The sequence below is a fragment of the Maylandia zebra genome, linkage group LG10, assembly GCF_041146795.1.
Source record: "Maylandia zebra isolate NMK-2024a linkage group LG10, Mzebra_GT3a, whole genome shotgun sequence".
NCBI classification, from domain to species: Eukaryota; Metazoa; Chordata; class Actinopteri; order Cichliformes; family Cichlidae; genus Maylandia; species Maylandia zebra.
This window is the reverse complement of record NC_135176.1, coordinates 16,506,718-16,524,097: the sequence shown is the minus strand read 5'-3', so window position 1 is coordinate 16,524,097 and position 17,380 is coordinate 16,506,718. Positions and strand designations below refer to the sequence as shown.

The 17,380-nt window shown below is 41.6% G+C and overlaps 3 protein-coding genes across 5 annotated transcripts; 1 reads left to right on the top strand and 2 right to left on the bottom strand.

Moving 5' to 3' along the window:
• Window positions 1-11: 11 nt before the first annotated feature.
• Window positions 12-6,693, bottom strand: tpte (transmembrane phosphatase with tensin homology). Of its 3 annotated transcripts, none has more exons than XM_004550039.5 (19): window positions 6,557-6,693; window positions 5,547-5,637; window positions 5,375-5,455; window positions 5,248-5,295; window positions 4,985-5,146; window positions 4,338-4,457; window positions 3,658-3,757; window positions 3,503-3,566; window positions 3,325-3,389; window positions 3,124-3,184; window positions 2,957-3,038; window positions 2,665-2,753; window positions 2,506-2,567; window positions 2,330-2,410; window positions 1,464-1,569; window positions 1,266-1,363; window positions 1,089-1,184; window positions 933-1,003; window positions 12-837 (listed from the first exon to the last, which is right to left on the bottom strand). In XM_004550039.5, exons 2-19 carry the CDS (start codon window positions 5,591-5,593, stop codon window positions 732-734), a joined length of 1,539 nt encoding a protein of 512 aa, XP_004550096.2. In that variant the 5' UTR covers window positions 5,594-5,637; window positions 6,557-6,693; the 3' UTR covers window positions 12-731. The 3 variants fall into 3 exon arrangements, with proteins under 3 accessions (XP_004550096.2, XP_004550095.2, XP_004550094.2); XM_004550038.5 differs by lacking the exon at window positions 6,557-6,693 and adding an exon at window positions 6,052-6,366; XM_004550037.5 differs by lacking the exon at window positions 6,557-6,693 and adding an exon at window positions 5,906-6,044.
• Window positions 6,694-7,014: 321 nt separating this feature from the next.
• fgl1b (fibrinogen like 1B) lies at window positions 7,015-9,592 on the top strand. Its single transcript, XM_004550035.3, has 9 exons — window positions 7,015-7,244; window positions 7,357-7,443; window positions 7,626-7,899; window positions 8,077-8,236; window positions 8,368-8,465; window positions 8,614-8,702; window positions 8,789-8,914; window positions 9,040-9,104; window positions 9,251-9,592. Exons 1-9 carry the CDS (start codon window positions 7,239-7,241, stop codon window positions 9,429-9,431), a joined length of 1,086 nt encoding a protein of 361 aa, XP_004550092.3. The 5' UTR covers window positions 7,015-7,238; the 3' UTR covers window positions 9,432-9,592.
• Window positions 9,593-10,445: 853 nt separating this feature from the next.
• Window positions 10,446-16,154, bottom strand: thsd1 (thrombospondin, type I, domain containing 1). The gene is made up of 8 exons (XM_004550034.5): window positions 15,775-16,154; window positions 14,917-15,041; window positions 13,678-14,072; window positions 12,990-13,590; window positions 12,699-12,860; window positions 12,172-12,592; window positions 11,527-12,067; window positions 10,446-11,409 (listed from the first exon to the last, which is right to left on the bottom strand). The coding sequence occupies exons 2-8, from the start codon at window positions 14,966-14,968 to the stop codon at window positions 10,777-10,779; spliced, it is 2,805 nt and encodes a 934-aa protein (XP_004550091.3). The 5' UTR covers window positions 14,969-15,041; window positions 15,775-16,154; the 3' UTR covers window positions 10,446-10,776.
• Between the last annotated feature and the right edge of the window lie 1,226 nt (window positions 16,155-17,380).

Genomic DNA, 17,380 nt, shown 5'->3' with positions numbered 1-17,380 from the left:
TTAAACACATGCACAGCTCCAACACTTTATTACAGTTTTTTGTTCTTCAGAAATTTGATACAAAAACTGCCATCAAATCATTATTTGCATTGAAGTGACCCTTAATTCATCAAAATCAATACAGTTTCTACAATAGCTGCTGCTTTGAAAGCTCAAATTCTAAATCATTGTGAGACTAACATCTTTTCTGAGCTCTCGTTAGCAATGTCTTAGCTTCCTCTCTCCCTTTTCCACATTTCCACCAAAGACAACTCTAACCCTAACCAATACCTAGGCTACTTTAGGTTTCAATAAATCCTCAAGTGGGGCTGAATAGGTAACAGCATTGGGAAATAGTTCACAAATAAAGCACTGAGCTATGAAAAGAAAAGCCACATATAGCTTTATAATTTCATGAATGCTAAATGTTGATCATTTTACTACATACAAAAGTACCTGCACATACAGATTAATTTAAATGTGGACATTATTCTTTGTGTATTGGTAATTCTCCATGTCTCACAAATTTAAGTGGCAAAAGCTGAGAGTAGAATTTTAGTCTACATTATTTGTAAAGTGGAGAATTGTAAGCACTTAAGATCACAACATTTAAACATGTAAATGTGCGGTATTCCTCTGGTCAATTTTAAACACCAAAACTGCATTTTTTAAATTAGTGTTCAATTTGCATATTTCTGTTCATTATGCATCATTGAAGCTAGAACAGGTTTTCCCATCTTTCGATCTTTCTTTTATTCAGATTCTAAGAAGAACATAGTGACACCAAAGTCTTCCTTGTACAGGTCCCAGGTCTTTGGTTTGTGTGGGTTGTCCAGCTCTTCCCTGGGTAAAAACAACCTGAGGACAGTTTAAAGAGTGTAAGTCATGATAATACAGTCAAAAGAATACAAAAAAACGGTCTCTGATCTGCTGAAATAGAAAAAGAAACACACTTGTTATCTTCTATGAAGGATGTATTGAACCAGAAGTAGAATGGAACATCTTCATATCCTTTCGGGAGACCCTAAGGGTGATGAGAACAGATCACATGAATCTAATTCACAAGCTTTCCTTTAATATAGGTGAAAGGTGAAAAAGTAAGCACTCACTGCACTCGATTCAAACATGACCTTCACATCTCCTTCAACCACAGGTCCATTCTGCAGGCTGATGACTGCTGCGTTATTACCCACATCAGGAAATACCTAACAAAACGCATAAACGGGTTAAAACGCTAAAACTCTTCAATCCTGTTGTGTGAATTTGTGAGTGTGTGACAGACTTACCGTGCAGTTCTCCTGCTTGGCACACACACACTCAAACACCAGCTCTTTTCTCACAATTATCTTGACCTTGAAATCGCTACCATTACCTTTACCAACGCCTGAGCAGGAGTAGAGGGAGAAAAAAAAAAAAAAAAGCTCATATGTGCCACTGTTGGTGGTGCAGCTATAAACGAACATGATTCAGGTTTTCTAGTTTACCTGCTATGGAGTGGATACGGATGCTTTTAATCCTGAGGCTTTTTGGTGGAGGCAATTGTCTGTTGAACTTATTCTTCATGATTTCATAGTACCCTACGTACCGGCTCTGCAGGACACAAAAACAACAAAACCTTTTAACATATTGTGGCTGTAGGAGGTAGAGCAAGCCATCTACTAATTGGAAGGTTGGTGGTTTGATCCCTGGCTCTGCCTAGTCTGCATACCAAATATCCTTGGGCAAGATATTAACCCCAAGTAGCTATGTGATGCATCCATCGGAGTATGAATGTGTGTGAATGGTGGTTAGAAAGCATAGAAGATAGTGAATATGTGAATTTGGCATGTTCTATAGAGCGCTTTGAGTACTCTGGGAAAGTAGAAAAGAATAAGAATCAGTCCATTTACCATTAAAAAAAGCAAGCATTTAGTTTTTGTACGTGTATTCCAACAGGCTTAAGAAGATGTTGAGACTCCAGAATCCCTTTTATGCTTCTTGGAATTGATTTCACCGGTGCCTAAAACTCTAATATACTTATTCCAAAAGACATTCCTTTACTATTTGTTTTGATGATGGTTGTGAAGAGCGATGTCTCACAGGTACGCCCAAAATCTCCCACAAATGATTTGTAAGACAGAACCATTGGCTGTTTCCAAATACTTTCCTAGAAAAGGTTTGGCCAAAACCTGGCAACTTTCTGTGGCGATGTTACAAATTTTGTAAAAAAAAACAAAAACAAAACAGTTGCCTCACATGTGAAGAAGGCCGTTGTATTGCTGCCATGCTTTTGTGTTTCTGCCACATGGAGCTGCTCATCATAATGATTAGAGGTCTTCACTACAAAGAGTTTTTGATGACTTGTTGTTACCTGAGAGGGAGTCTCCACCCCCTGAAACTTGGAGCTCTGACTTTTGTCCGTCCTCCGCTCGCCAAAATACTCCAGACTGTCCTTCAGTGCGAAAAGAAACAGATGTAAGGATATAGCTTTGTTTTAAAGCACTTATCTATTTACCCTAGTTTCACAAGTAAGTAAGAGAGATGTACCTGTGCACTCTCAAACTGGTCACTGTCGATAAGCCAGGTGCACACCATAGTACCGGTGCGTCCTGGGAAAGGGAGCAGTAGAATTCACATTTAAAAAGACGCATATTTTCAAATAAGTGATCCAATGATAATGAGTCAAGGAGAGCTCACTAATGTTACCTTTCCCTCCTTTGCAGTGGATCGCAATGATGTTTTGGGGATCAGCAGACATCCACTCTCTCACGCTCGCTGTGTATTTGAGCATGTCCCTGAAACAATCCAGTACAAGAACAAAGAAATAAGGTGTGAAAATACTAACTGGCACTGGAATTGATGCAGTTGTGATGCATCTTTTTCCTGGATCCGAGTCATTTATAGAAATGCTTGAAGTCTCAACATTGGTATAGGTTTACTACAAGAAAAAGATCCAGATTAAAGAAAAGGCCACATATGAAACAGAAACCGTGCTCACTCCAAGGAGGGGACATTGTGGTCATCAATAAACACCCGTTCAACCCTGTAGTGGAAGAACTGGGGGTCGTAGCCTTTCTCACCTGGAAGCAAAAAGAAACTACGCTGTTTTGTAATCCTCAACAAAAGGGCATACAGTGCATGTGAGGAAAGGTGGTGCACACTTACTGCAAAGATTGTAAACTTTATAATGGCCTTCATGTTTAGTGTCTAGAAACCTTGCCACTTCCTGCACAAAGAGAGAAGAGAAGTCAGTTAAAAGCCAATGGTAACTGTGATTGGGATCATCTTGATCTTTGTCTATGTTATTATTATGTTTGTAAAATGAAGCAGGTGGTGCATGGTTCGCATCCAAGGCCACTCACTTACCCTGATTGGATTCCTATAGAAGGCTTGCTTCCCAGAGGAGGGGAAAGACATGGCGATGACGCGGTCTACAGAGCGGGTAAAGATGCAAAATCATTGTTTTTCTTTTCTTTTTTTCTTTTTTTTAAATCTCAAAATGTATTTTCCTGACATGCATAATTGTTTAACTTCAAACACCTGCCTGTGACATAGGTAAGATCGAGGTCAAATCCATCCTTCTGATAACGCCGCTTGTTTTCAGAAATCTGAAAAATAAGCAATTTTTCCAGTGTTCTTTCTTGATGCCAACCCTAACACTTGTAACTGTCCAGTTTGCGTCTAGAATGACGACCTTACCATCCTCCTGGTGACTTTCTCCAGCTCTTTCTTCTGAGCAGCCAGTCTGAAAACCCTCACGAGGATTATTATTCTCAAGAAGCGGAGAAATGTCACAACCCTGAAAGGAAAATTGCAAAAGTGAATCATTATTCCAGGTGTTCGAAGTCCAGTGCATTCAAAAGGAGATTATAAAATCTGTAATATGGTTTACGATACTCTATGCAACTACTGCATGTAGCTTAAAACCATATGGTTAAGCTAAACAGTCATTAGACAATCAGCCAAGTCAGTCATTCATTCTCAGATTTTCACCACCAAATAAGAAAACAAAAATAACTTCAACATTTTTTTGCTTTGGTTTTTAAAGTACAATATGGCTAATTGCAAATTTACTGAAAACATTGCTCTATTGCTTTCTTTTTGGAGTAGTTTGTACACAGATCTATGAGGTCAGTCAGGAATCATAAGAGAAAACAAGTAGGTGGGCTATTGGTGTAAATTCCCATATGGAAAAGAAATACAAGATTTTTTTTAATTCAAATATTAAATGTGTTATACTATGATATGCTCATTAAAGTGGCCCCTTTTGCATTTTTCTTATCCAACAAAATGTTTATTTACTGATCATACTTAATTATTTAATTGTTCCTTCCGACTGTATGCCTGTTGTGATGGGAATGCAATGAGCAAACATGTACCTGGGGATGAGGCTGGGACCTGACAGGTCAGAGAAGGTGTAGACCATGGTGACCACCAGTGTGACAATCACCACGCAGGCGTCTATGATGTTCAGCTTGGAGCTGAAGTACACTTTGAAACTAAAAGGAGGCCAAGATAAGTGGAAACATGACACAAGACAATTAGTATACAGCTGGAGAAAGACTCCGCACAGATCATGCAATGGACATATTCAGTGATTTCTCTGACACTCTGATGACTGTGCCATTACATTTCCTAATCCCTAACCCAAAACATTTCCTGTCTGACTTCCTTTTCACAACTTCCTGTTTAATGACAAATCAGACTTGGTTTCAGCTGATTCAAAACTCCGGTGGGAATCACTGCTTTAAACATTTCTCTTTCTCACATTAGCACGGAAACAGTTGCGATCGCGATCCACTGCATCAATGTGAGCACTTCTTCTAGCGCAGTGTCAGCAAAAAGTTACTTTTGCAAAAGTAAGTTTTGTCTGATTTGTTAGGCAATCCACTGGCTTCCTCAGAACAGAGGCTATTCTTCCTGGAAGGCTGGCTCATGCGCATGACTTCTTACTCACAAACGGGTGTTGATGGTTACAGAGGTACAGAAAACAACGACTAGACTCCCACAAGCATTTCTCACTCACCCCTCCACATAGACACGCAGGAGGACATCGGCAAGGAAGAAGAAAGAGATGGTGAGGGACACAGCCTCTAACGCATTTCCAGCATCTCTACTCTTGGCTGGCAGCGAGAGATCCACAATCACCAGCACAAAGTCCACTATGATCAGTGTTACTCCAAATAAACTGGAAAGAAAGACATGCAAATGATGATAAAACATCCACTTAATTAAAAAGACAACCAGGTAGGGGTGTACCCTTTTCCAATTTGCAAAAAACACACTCACCGAAAGCCAAAGGACATGACAAACGGGGCTATCCTTTTCCGAAGATTGCTGCAAAACAGGGGACAGGGTTATATGTGCCTGTATGTAGAGCTGAAGGGTTGTGCAAATTGGATCTCTGTAAACTTACTAGTACAGCGTGTCTGGTAGTGCACTCTCCTCCTTTCCATCATCAATCTCTACTTTAGCGTTCTCCATCTTTGTCATGTTTCTGAGAAGACAGATAGAGATTACGGACAAAGACACACAAATATATGTATTTGTTTGATATATAGAGAGAGATAAATAAATAAAAACCTCACCCATTTACACTTGAGTCTAACCCTGGGCTAAAGTACACAGAGGACATGATGCTTCTGTTTCCTTTCTCTTTTTGTCCTGAACGTGGAGTTTCTGCATTTGGAGACAAAAGCGTGATAAGATTGAGTGCACCCATTTCGGCGCGATGCTACGTGGTTACAATGTGGAAACAAATGAGACAAGAGTGCATAAACTTTGTGTCATCGTCCTAAAACGCTGCTTTTCTTCAAACCAGTCTCTCACGCATTTCCCGGTGCTACCTGCAGGATGCAGGAGTCCACAGCGCGTCCCTAAACCACTACATTCAGCTGCAGCACGTACAAAGAAACTGCTCAAGAAAGGAATCGCTCATTCCGTTTACCTCTGGGTAAATTTTAACAAAATTTCACCGCCCGGTCCACAGTCTGTGTGATCACCATTCACTGTCCTGTTGCTTTCCTTGCAGCGTTCACAACAAATCAGACCCTCAAAAAGCCCAACTAAACTAAACTCCCACCGCCTGCTTACCGTCGGGACTGTCATTCGTCAAATTATACGAGACTTCGTCTTGTGACTTCTCCCGGGGACAAAGGAAGACGGTTCAAAGGTTAACCGGGTGGATTTTTTTCTATCCATCCACTATTCCTCATCGTTTTTGCAAACGTAGCGGTTTCGAACTTCCTGGAGCTCAGTAGAAAAAAAAAAAGAAAAAACAGGAGGAAAAAATGCCCCCCCTCTTTATTCATATTTCCTTCTCAGCTTACTTTGACTCAAAAACAGAGTCTGACGGTAACCCTTCTGCACAGACGTATTTAAACCGCCGATAGTTACTAAACTAGCCCAACGGGCTGCCTAATTTGGAACATCTGGTTCTAATAGACTGGCCAAAATAACGAAATAGTACATTCCTGCCTTTTGCGTCACTTGTTTGTTTGTTTTTTGTCATGAATTCATGAGATTTGGGTATGATATTCAGAAAAGTAAAAAGTAAAAAAAAAAAAAATGAAATAAATACATAGAAAACACAAAATACCTCAACTGCTCCCTTTAGGGGTCGCCACAGCGCATGTCTGCCTCCATCTGACCCATTTTCCTTGCATCATCTTTTATTACAACAACCCTCTGCGTGTTTACTTCACATGCAGAGGGTCATTTATCGTCTTCCCACACGCTGACTTCCTACACTACAGTTTGCACCTTTCCCGTGTTTTATACCATTGCATATTAAATATGTGTAAATATTATAACTTTAGTGTCCTGGGTAATGTTCACCCGGATGTTCTGCTGTTCATGAAATTACTAAGAAATCATATATTGCATTACTTTATTGCTCGAATTAGTGTTTGAAGTAGGACATTTATATAAAAAGAATGTAATTTTTTTTAGGAATAATTGTCTCCCCCCAATAGATCACTGTGTTATATTTAAAAGGCAAACCCCACAAGCAGCGCTTCTGGTATGTAAAGAATGGAGCTCTTTCAACATTTTCGGTCAGTGAAGCTATTTGCAGCTCTGAGATCAGCTCTACTTTCAAGACAATGCGATGGTTTATGAAGGAGCAAGCACAAAACTGACCTGAGTTCAGTGTTTGACGAGACCGTTCTAGTCCGAATCCTCTAATGTGAAACATGCAGACGCCCAGCCTATAAATAATGCTGACAAATTTTAGGGGAAGAGAACACTGAACCTGAAGAAAACAAGGGAAGCTTTGTGAAATGAAGGTAAGGCTTGTGGCTTCGAGATTCTTCAGGTGTTTAAAAAAAGCATTTAAAGTTTTGGATAACTTTTTGATTTTTCTTAAAGTTTTAATCTAAATTGTCTTGTTTATTTTAGAAAACGTGGTTTTTCCTAAAAGTCATGCCAGTGTTGCTGTTCTTGACTCTGCTGTGCCCAGTCTTGGTCTCCTCTTCACAGCCGTCTGTATGTATCTACTCTGTAACAAATATTTTCATTTATTTTTGTATTGACTGTGAAAACTGAAAATGTTTGCCTTAAATTGTGTTTTTTCTAGATGTGTAGAAAAAAACCGTGATGCATTACTTGCTTCCTCTGTGTGTTATCAGAATAAAAACAGAGGTATTTTTTTCCTTCCTTATTTTAAGGCAACAGACTCGTGCGGGCCTGAGTTTGCTGTTCTCAAGCGCAGCATAAGGAAACTTGAAAATAGTCTTTTGATCAGAAAATGGCAGGTTGAGCACTTGCAGACGCACAAATACTTCCGTCCGTTTCAGCCTGCTGCGTCTAACAGCAAACCTCAGGCTGATTCAGACCCCGATTCTGGTTTAAACCACAACAAGAGCGCAGCACTAGATGGACTGGATATGACGCTGACTAAACCACTTCCACCGACAGGCAATTTAATTGTATATGATAAAGGTAAGAAAAGCGCACTATGTTTGGTGCAAATCTACAGTGCATGACGCATTTTTCTATTTCTAGTTCACTGAGTTTTGCACATGCACAGCTATTTTTACTTGACATGCAACACAAAGTCAAAATGTCAATGTAAGAACAATAATCAGCAATCTCTGAAGCATTTAGTCTTTCTTCTAGACTGTTCTGAACTGTTCGACAGACAGAGACCATCAAGCGGTTTCTACCGCATAAGACCCAAATTACATCAGGAGCCCTTTTTAGTTTACTGTGACATGGATGATGGAGGAGGGTGGACAGTGTTTCAAAAACGCCGGCATGGAAGAGTTGACTTTCACAGGTAATTGTGCAGAAGAAGTAGCCCACAGCATGTGGGTGGAAGATCCCACAGCCTGTCTATCTAGTATGATGCTGATAAAGCTTGTGGGGTTTTCTGTTTGAAGTCAACTGCCAGCCTACTTCTCATTTCAGAGACTGGGTGGACTACAGAGATGGCTTTGGCGACTTCAAACTGTGGAATGACGAGTTTTGGTTGGGCAATGAACATATTTACTCTCTGCTCTCAGAAGGTCAGCAGGTCACGTTATGCACTAATGCTTCACATTAGACACCCAGTATGTGTTTTTTCATTCATATGTTGCATTTTAAAAAGTTCTATTTCCTGTCTTATTAGCTTCTCCTTTACCAACTTTACTTTGTGTCTTTTTTGTGCTAAAGGTAAGAACCTTGTGAAGATCGATCTTATGGATTGGGATGGACAGAGAAGCTATGCGTTTTATGACAACTTCAGGATCACCGATGAGGCTGTGAGAAAAACACTTTGTGTAGCTTTTCCTTAGAATCATAAGTATAACGATCCTCCCAGGAAACATTGTTCTAATGCTCATTCCAGGATAAATATCGTCTTCAGTATGGGCAGTACAGTGGGTCAGCGGGAGATGCTCTCAGTGGAAGCAGGGGTGTGGTGGAGCAGTGGTCTTCTTGCCTCAGTGGCATGCATTTCAGCACCAGGGATCAGGTTAGTCGCACATCTGTCAAAACCATTACCACTCCAAGATGGCAAGTTGATGTTTCACAGCACGTCTAATAGACTACTCATGTGCAAATGATGAATGTGAAAACACTGATGCCGGTGGTTGACAGGATAACGACCGGTACCTCCAGGGAAGCTGTGCCCAGGAGAATAAAGCAGGTTGGTGGTACAACAGGTGAGGCTGTCACCCACCCTTTCTGTTTCATGATGAGTCTGCATCACTTCAAATGTGATTACGGTATGAAGTTTCTGTCCCTTCACCGGGTTTTGTAATTTGGAAAATTTACCTTTGACATTGTGCCCTTAACTTCTGATCTACAGATGTCATGCAGCCAACTTAAATGGAAAATTCTATCGCAGAGGGAAGTACAAAGCCGAGTATGATGACGGTATTGTTTGGGGGACCTGGAAAGGCCTTTGGTATTCACTTAAACACACCACCATGAAGGTGCGGCCTCTGGTTTTCCTAGACGCCGTGGGCAGTGGAGCGGGCGAAATTTAAAAACCTAAACGCTAAAAAACAAAAACAAACATTCTTTGCCATATTTTAATTTCTCCCTTTGCTATTTTTCTATCAAATATCAGTAATACCGTATTGTATGCATTTCTTTCTGTAAAGTGTCTATTAACCAAACACTAAAATAAACAGCATTTCATCCATAACACCTCTCTGATGTTCATTTGATTGTCCTCAAGCATAGTTACAATGGATACAACTGTGTAATTTTCATTACATATTTGACACTGCTTAGATCTCACATTAAACAGTGAAGCTGTCAGGATCTGGAGACTCGACTGGAAAGTGCTATCAGGCACCTGAGTTCCTTGGTCTCCACCCCTGGGCGGAGCCATCTCCCTGCTGCAGTCCTGCACACCTGAGACTGATTCGGGGCAATCAGGTTGAGGATTTAAGGTCCCCTCAGACTCTCCTTCACCGCCAGTGCGTCAAAGACCTCACGTTGGTATTGACTCTACGGCTTTTCACGCTCTTGCCACTTTTTCATTGTTAACCTTGGTTTCATGTGCATTTCCTGGACCTTCGTTGTCATCGCCCTCAACCCCAGCTCGCCTTACCTGCCCTCCAGCCTCACTCACCACCTTGGACACAGCGGAACTCAGGTCTGCCAGCCGTTCCACTACTCCCCTGGACTACCACCGCCTCTCCCTGAAAGCGAGATTCACGCCGATCACCAACGCAACCGCTCCGTTCCCGTCTCAACCTGCTAAATCCCCGTTCACCCCCGACCCACGGCTACTTCGTTAGCAACTCCTTGTCACGAATTCACTGGTTGACTAAATAATAAACACTGCAAAACGTTTGAGCCGTCTCTGTTTGTGGTTATCTGCAATCGAGTCCAATTTAGCTATCGGCCCGTGGCCATTGTGACAGAAGCAGTGTAGCTGGTGCGGTTTCAGTATTGTAGAGTACTGTAATTGCAGAAGACTTGGCAGCACTATAAAAGAAACACATACAGTTATGTGGAAATAAAACTAGAGCATTATCTGGGTCTAGGTATTGATTTTAAGAGTGCATTTAGAAAATGTGACAGGTTTATTGTACCAGCTGTTGAAGTACAGAGGAGAAATGTATTTCCAAAGTGTGTTAAAAATCTCAGCAATGGCATACAGTGAATTAAATAAAACTTTCAGTCAGTAATAATATTACAAAATATCAAAACAAACCTTAAAAAATTCCAAACTAAAGTCAAAAATAAGAACTTTAAAAGATAAACATATAGAGATAAATCTAACATTACAATACATAGATGGGTACAGAGATGTAGGGTGAAGGGTAAAGAATAAATGTGATTTTTCAGTGGCAGCTTTTCTCAGCTGTCGTTTGTGATCTACTCCTCCTCCCATACATATGACGAGGACAGATCTAGATCCAGCATCTTTTGTTCTGCCTCGCTCAGCTTGTAGGGAGAGCCATCACTGCTGGTGTACTCCTCAGTCACGGGCAGAGAGTGGCAGCGACCTTTCCTCTGGTCTGAAGATGAAGCAGTAAAGCTGGAGCTGCGCTTGCGCCCCTTGGCTGCAGAGTTGGACTGAGCCTCCTTTAATTTCCGGGCCAGGATGTTCCTCTGAATTGGTGAGGGGCCACGACGATTCCAGTTCTGTTCAGCCCGATCCAAACTCAACTGGTTCACTTCCTGAGAACTAACAAGTGCTGCGGCGGGACCCCCGATCCCTGAAACTTGGTCACTGTTTTTTCTCCTCTCTGCTGTGCTATTAAAGTCAGATTTACCCTGTGTCCCAGATGCTGAAATTGTGTTTGTGTTGGTTCCAGCATGTTTGATTTCATTAATGTGTGAAAGCACTGGTTTCTCTGTCCAGGGGTTCCTCTGGTCACTTTTCTGTAATCTGGATCTAGCCCACTCTGAAGCCCCATGCTCTGGAATTGGATAAGAGCGATATGGCTGTCTCTCCCACCCTCCTTTGCTCCAACAGCTTCCTTCGGGAAGAGTCCGAGATCCCACCTGGAAAGGACATAACGGTTAAACTTGACCATTCGTGGCACTAAAATGTTTTACAGCAATAATAAATAAACAAAATAAAAAATAAATTAAAATCATACTAAAGAGTATATAAGTTACCTGGGTCAGGCTTCTTTCTCTGAACTGTCTGGACTGTGAGAAGGACGGTAGCTGAGGTTTGGCATCATTAAAACTGGAAGTCCGTCGGAAATTTGGATTCTTATGACAAGAGTTTCCCGCTGCTGCATGTCCTTCTTCTCTGAAACCTGTTAGCCCACTCCTCTCTACCATCTCTACCCAGTCAGCAGTGCGGTCATGCCACTTGGAGCTGCTCCTACTTGCGTGAGCAGCAACAGGAGGACCTACGATCAGTTCCACTCTAGGACTCAGTCTGTCCGGTGTGGCCCTAAAAGTTTGTGGTGGTGGTTCAGAAAAGGGAGCTGCAATGTGAAAATTCTTGAGTTTAGAATCACCCTGTAGACCTAAAGGGGAGGCAGAATGAGCAAATCCAATCGGTGTAGGAATGGGAGAGATGGTGGGTGAAGCAGATGTGTCTACAACAGTGTCATGGACAGGGCTGGAAGAGACATGGTACAGCTGTGTAGCCTCCTTTAAGCCCTTCTTCTTCATCTCTTTCAACTGTTGTTGTGCCAATTTGTACCTAGGCAAAAAATAGTTTCCGGTTTATTGTGTGTGTGTTTTTTTTAATAGCTGTGACAAAAAGGGCGACATCTGGGATAGAATATTATAAATTTTAAAACATACCCAAATATTGGTGGAAACACCTTCTGGCCAGTGGGAGATAGTCTTTCTGGGTCCTGTGGGAGTGGTATCACCACGGTCTGTGAGAGAGGTTGACTTCCCAAGAAAGCCCCATCTTTTTGGGCTGCAGCCACACCCACGCCCCCTGAAGGGCTGTGAACATCAGACAGGCTGGGTCTTTGTAGGCTGTGCCCACAGATGGAAGCCTCATCTGAGAGCTTGCGCCCTCCAGGAGAATGCATGGAGCTTCTCCGGACAGAGCTGCACTGAGGGCTCTGGCAAAATTTTCTCCACACCGTCACCACAACAGTAGCCATAATCACAGCCAGACAAAGGGAGATACCAACTACCACAATCATGTTACCGCCCAAGGGTGCAACTCCAACCGGTGCAGGTGAGAGAGATGGAGAAGGAGCTGGTACCACTGGGACAAAAAGAAAAACAAAGTTTGGACACAAAACTGAAGAGAAAAAGCTTTAATCTAAGATACTGAAGTTTAGAAAGAGCAAGTTAAGGGTAAACAAACTCACCGACACAATCCTCTAATGAACACAGGGACTGCTCCTTGATCATGCCAGTGCACTGCATCCCTCGCACACCTGAGGGCAGTAAACACTCACGCACTCGTTCCCTCACCCCTTCTCCACAGCTCACGCTGCACACACTCCACGGCTGCCATGGCCCCCATGACTCTGCAGGATGCAAGGAAAGTGTTAAAACACGATAAAGCAGATTAGTAGTTTAAAACCTTTAACTCTGCATTGCTACATAAATTCCCTCCACTCCAATACACCAAAAACACACGGGCTAAACAATCTCACCTGCACTTTTGTAAGCCACCAGACACGTCTGTGCTGGACTGGGCGAGCGGCTGTAGTTGAAAACAAAGCGAAAGCAGTACTTATGCCTTCCCGGGTAAAACACGGAGCAGTTGAATTCAGTTTCATTCTCTCCCTGAGTCAGCCAGTTAAAGGCCAACGGGGGAGAAGTGGGCTCCTCTGCAGATGAAGCAGCATCACTATACAGTAATACTTTCCCATTGATGTGAGCACAGGGCGGGGTGATCAATTTAACAGTCATAGTGCCCTCACAGCCACTCTTGTAAGCATTGGCATTTTCCACTAGCAGCTTATAGGAGAAGATACGGGACAGGTAGAGCGGTCCAGAGCTCTTCACCTCCTGTGCTGTGTGAGGAGACTGTAGAGCAACTCTTATGAAATCTCTGTCTGTGAATGGGAAGGCACAGGACAGTTCAACACTCTGAGAACGGAGGGGTTTGATTGGGATTCGCGTGAGGGCTCGGACCTTGTTGATGCTCTTATGACCTATTTGGTTGTACTCCATGTAGCTGACTTCTAGTGAGAGAGCAGAATCAATGCCGCTGGAACAAGCCTGAAAGTGTTCATTAGTGGATATCCCAACCTGAAGAGAAACAACAGAAGAGAAGTATGATAATTATTTATGGTCATTGTTTTACAGCAGTATATACTGAAATGTTGTTTTTATTGCCTGAAAGGATCCAGAGTGGTTCCCAGCTCTCTCCACGGCAATATGAAAGGTTGGCCAATGGACTTGTAGTTCTGAACTCCACCACCAGGTAGTGCTCTCTATGCTACTGCCCTCTGTGCTATTAGTAGGGAAAACAGTGGAGATGCTGGTTTGTCTCAGCAGGAACCGGAAAGTTCCTGCGTACGGGAAGCAGGAGCAGTTGAACTCCACCCTGCCAGCCGGTTGATTGTTGTGGAGAGTCTTGGTCAGAACAGTGGTGTTGCTTTCCGTGTTGACGAGAGATAGGCTCCTTCTCCGGATGGTGCTGCTGTTGGATTTTATGCTGAAGTCCACAAATACACTGCTGTTGCTTAGGGCAGAATGCAAAGAGGGCCAGATATTGAGCCCTGCAAAAGCTGCAGGAAAGAAAACACACAAGTAGATGTGAGAAAGACAGAGAAAGGAAAAAGAAAATGTTACACATTGTTCTACAAGTGGTGAATACACCTTCTTAATATGTCCACAATGGGTAAAATTAAGTCTGGTTGTAGTTAACCATTAATGCATTTATTTAAAAAAAAATCCAGATTTTCCAAGCATGCAAGCAAAGTTTTACTGTACCTAAAGGTTTTTTCTAGTTCCATTTTGTTAGGTAAATTAATCAGAATGATAAGCTCAAGTGTGAGTTAATATTTGTGGCTGTTTAAAAAAATACTAGGAGTGTATGGGTCTGTTCATTTTTGTTGGTAATTTTACAAATTGTAGAAGGTTTTCTAGTAAAACTTGGCCTCAATTGTGAGTTTATAAAGCGTCAGTTTTGACAACACATTGTAACCATAATTTATAACAACGTGTCCTATGTGTAATTATAATACTTTTATAAACCTCTTATACATTTCCCTTATCCAACATCAGATATATTGCCCAAACAACCACAAAGTATAGTTTTTTGCTCAGAACGACAGAACAAGCTCAGTGGAGTCCACATTAACAGGTTCAAAAGCAGTAAAGTATAGATATCAAACAGACAAAGAGTTAAACATGTTTGAGTATATAAGCCAAGAATCAGGGTGCTATTAGTGGGGGGAAACGCACTAGTAGCATGTTATTTTAAGAGCTATTGTGCTCTGTATTGTGTAAATCCTGTTGTTGGGACCTCACATCCTCACAAAGGAAAGCGGGTGTCTGAAGAGGCCACGCATTAGCCTCGTTCAACAGTCAATTAAAATGCAGTAAGATGATAGATTTGTAGAAACTCACCATATCCAATGAGCACTAGCAGGAAGGACAGCAGTGAGACAGCCTGTGGCATTCCGATACCTGTGCCTCCTTCTTCTCCAACACCACATGATCGTCCTATTCCACCATCACAACGCTGTAAAAAGCTTTAAATGGGGAAATCATAGAACAATAAAACAAAAAAACCAAGAAGATAATCCACAGAGAAGTACTAGATAGCAGTTAAGTGTGTGTACAAGAAGCTGTGCGCTCTTCTGCATGTATGGAAAACAGGAAGGCTAGAGTATGAACAGTGAACATGACTTTTCTGAATTTACACTGGCGTCTTCCTCTTCCTTTCATCTTCACAATGGGTATGGGGAGCTGCCACCATCACACAAGAGAGGTTTCAAAAAAAAGAAGGGGAGGGGGCTTTGTTCATCACAAACATGTAGTAGGCTGAAGCCAAACACTTGTCTGAATTGATCTATATAACAAACAATGTATATATATATATATATATTTTTTTTTTTTTTCAAAAACCGACTATTTCAGACTTTTGAAGTCAGAGCAGAATCAGAAAATTTACTACTAGTTATTATTTCCATCATAAAGTCAGCCAAACTTCCAAGCAAATACAAAGTTAAGGTGGAGCCTGGTGTTTGCTTGTTTTTAACCCCCTGCTCATACTGTGTAGCTCATTTGGGTGAATATTTTCAGGATATGACTGGTTTTTAATCCGCGAATAAACACAGCGCCCTTTGTATGCGCAATACCTTATGATTAGTGAATCTAAACCTTGATTTTCAGTCTAGATTAGCATGCATGGTGCTTTACATAGTGACTCTAACCCTTTACTGTTTTGTGTAGTGCAGTCTGATTAAATCAAATTGTACTCACGTGTCTTGAAGACTCAGAAAAGTATGGTTCCTCGACGCTTTCCCCCGCACAGCACCCACAGTAACTGTCCCTCCATATGCTCGTTGCGAATTTCTTTTGCCAGATAAGCTGCTAATAAATTTCACTGACAGTCAGGGGGACAAGTATGACAGCCCCACGAGCGCTCCAGAGGCGCGCGCTGGGGTTCAGAGCGCGTGAAAGAGATCCGCTCAGTAAGGTCAACAAGAGGGCGTATTATGTTTGCGACAAACTCCCTTTTCCTCTCAGAAATTAGACACGCAGTTAAACGGTTTACGACTTAAGTCTTAAATATTATCTGCCTTGAAGCTTCCATTTAAGAAGATATTTAAAAAATAAAGAACGTTTTGCGTCCAAAACGACTCTCGCCCTTTTTATTCCTGCCTGAGATTAATAGCAGGTAAAATGAAGCAGTGAGAAGTGGAACTGGTTCTAACGTGCTTTAGCTCTGGGAAATTTCATGCTAGATGAAAAAAGGCACAAATGAAAGATACATTTCCTGCTCTGGCAGTTAAAGGATCGCATTGCATTAAGTCTATCATTCCAAAGATCGATATCAGTTTTAACAGGCGCCCGGATCATCAAAACATTTAAGATGGCAGTGCCGCAGGAAAAATATGTGAAATTCAACATAGGGATCTGTAGTTCAATACTTTATGTGACAGTGTGAGAAAAAAAATCTAACGTTTTAATCAGTATTGTATAGTAAACTATATATGTCGTTTTTCTATGATTAACCAATTAGAGTTAAAAATAAAATAAAATAAAATAAAATAAAAGCACACCAAATCATAAATTATGCAGAAAGCCGTAGTCAATCTCATTGTAAGAGCAACTGGACTCATGTCGTGCGGTAAAATGTTCACCTAACCTAAATATTGTGCATGCATCCCCAATTATGAGAATCAGACCTGCCTCGGCTCGGCTCGGCTCTCGAGACTTCCTGAACTAGTTGAATTCATCTATCAATAAGCGGGCCACATGGCAGGGTAATCTAATCAACTCTGCAGACCTTCATTCTTCCTCTGGCGAGAGTCCACACAGAACAGGAAACCTCTCTGGAGATGAAACGTTCATGTTCACAATGGGAACAATGAACTTTTCTATTCTGTTTGTTAAAATACTTTATGGTGACAACAGAAGCACCATTCTAACACTACTTGTTGCCATAGGCTCCTCATTCATATGTAGTTACTTGCTATATGGTAACTGTGGGTGAATATGATAAAGTATTGTTTTGAAAGATTTGTTGTGCCAGTTGATCACGTGCTTAACTTTCAGTTTTGCCTTCAAAACACACACTCTGGTATTTGTCTAGCACAACTTTCCTCTGAACTGGGACTGAGTATTACTCACATGCACTCTGTAAACTGGATTGACAGGAGACGCATTTTAGTCTGTCTTGTCTGGTCTTGAATTTACCCAAAGCTATTACACTCACAGGAGCGTTTGCTGGGAAAGGGACAGGAACTGATGTTGATGGACTAAATTAAATGACCAACAAAAGATGCAATGTGGAGCAGGTCATTTGGATTAATTGAAACCTGGGCATCTATGTCAGCAGGGAACGCTACAGTCCCTAACCACT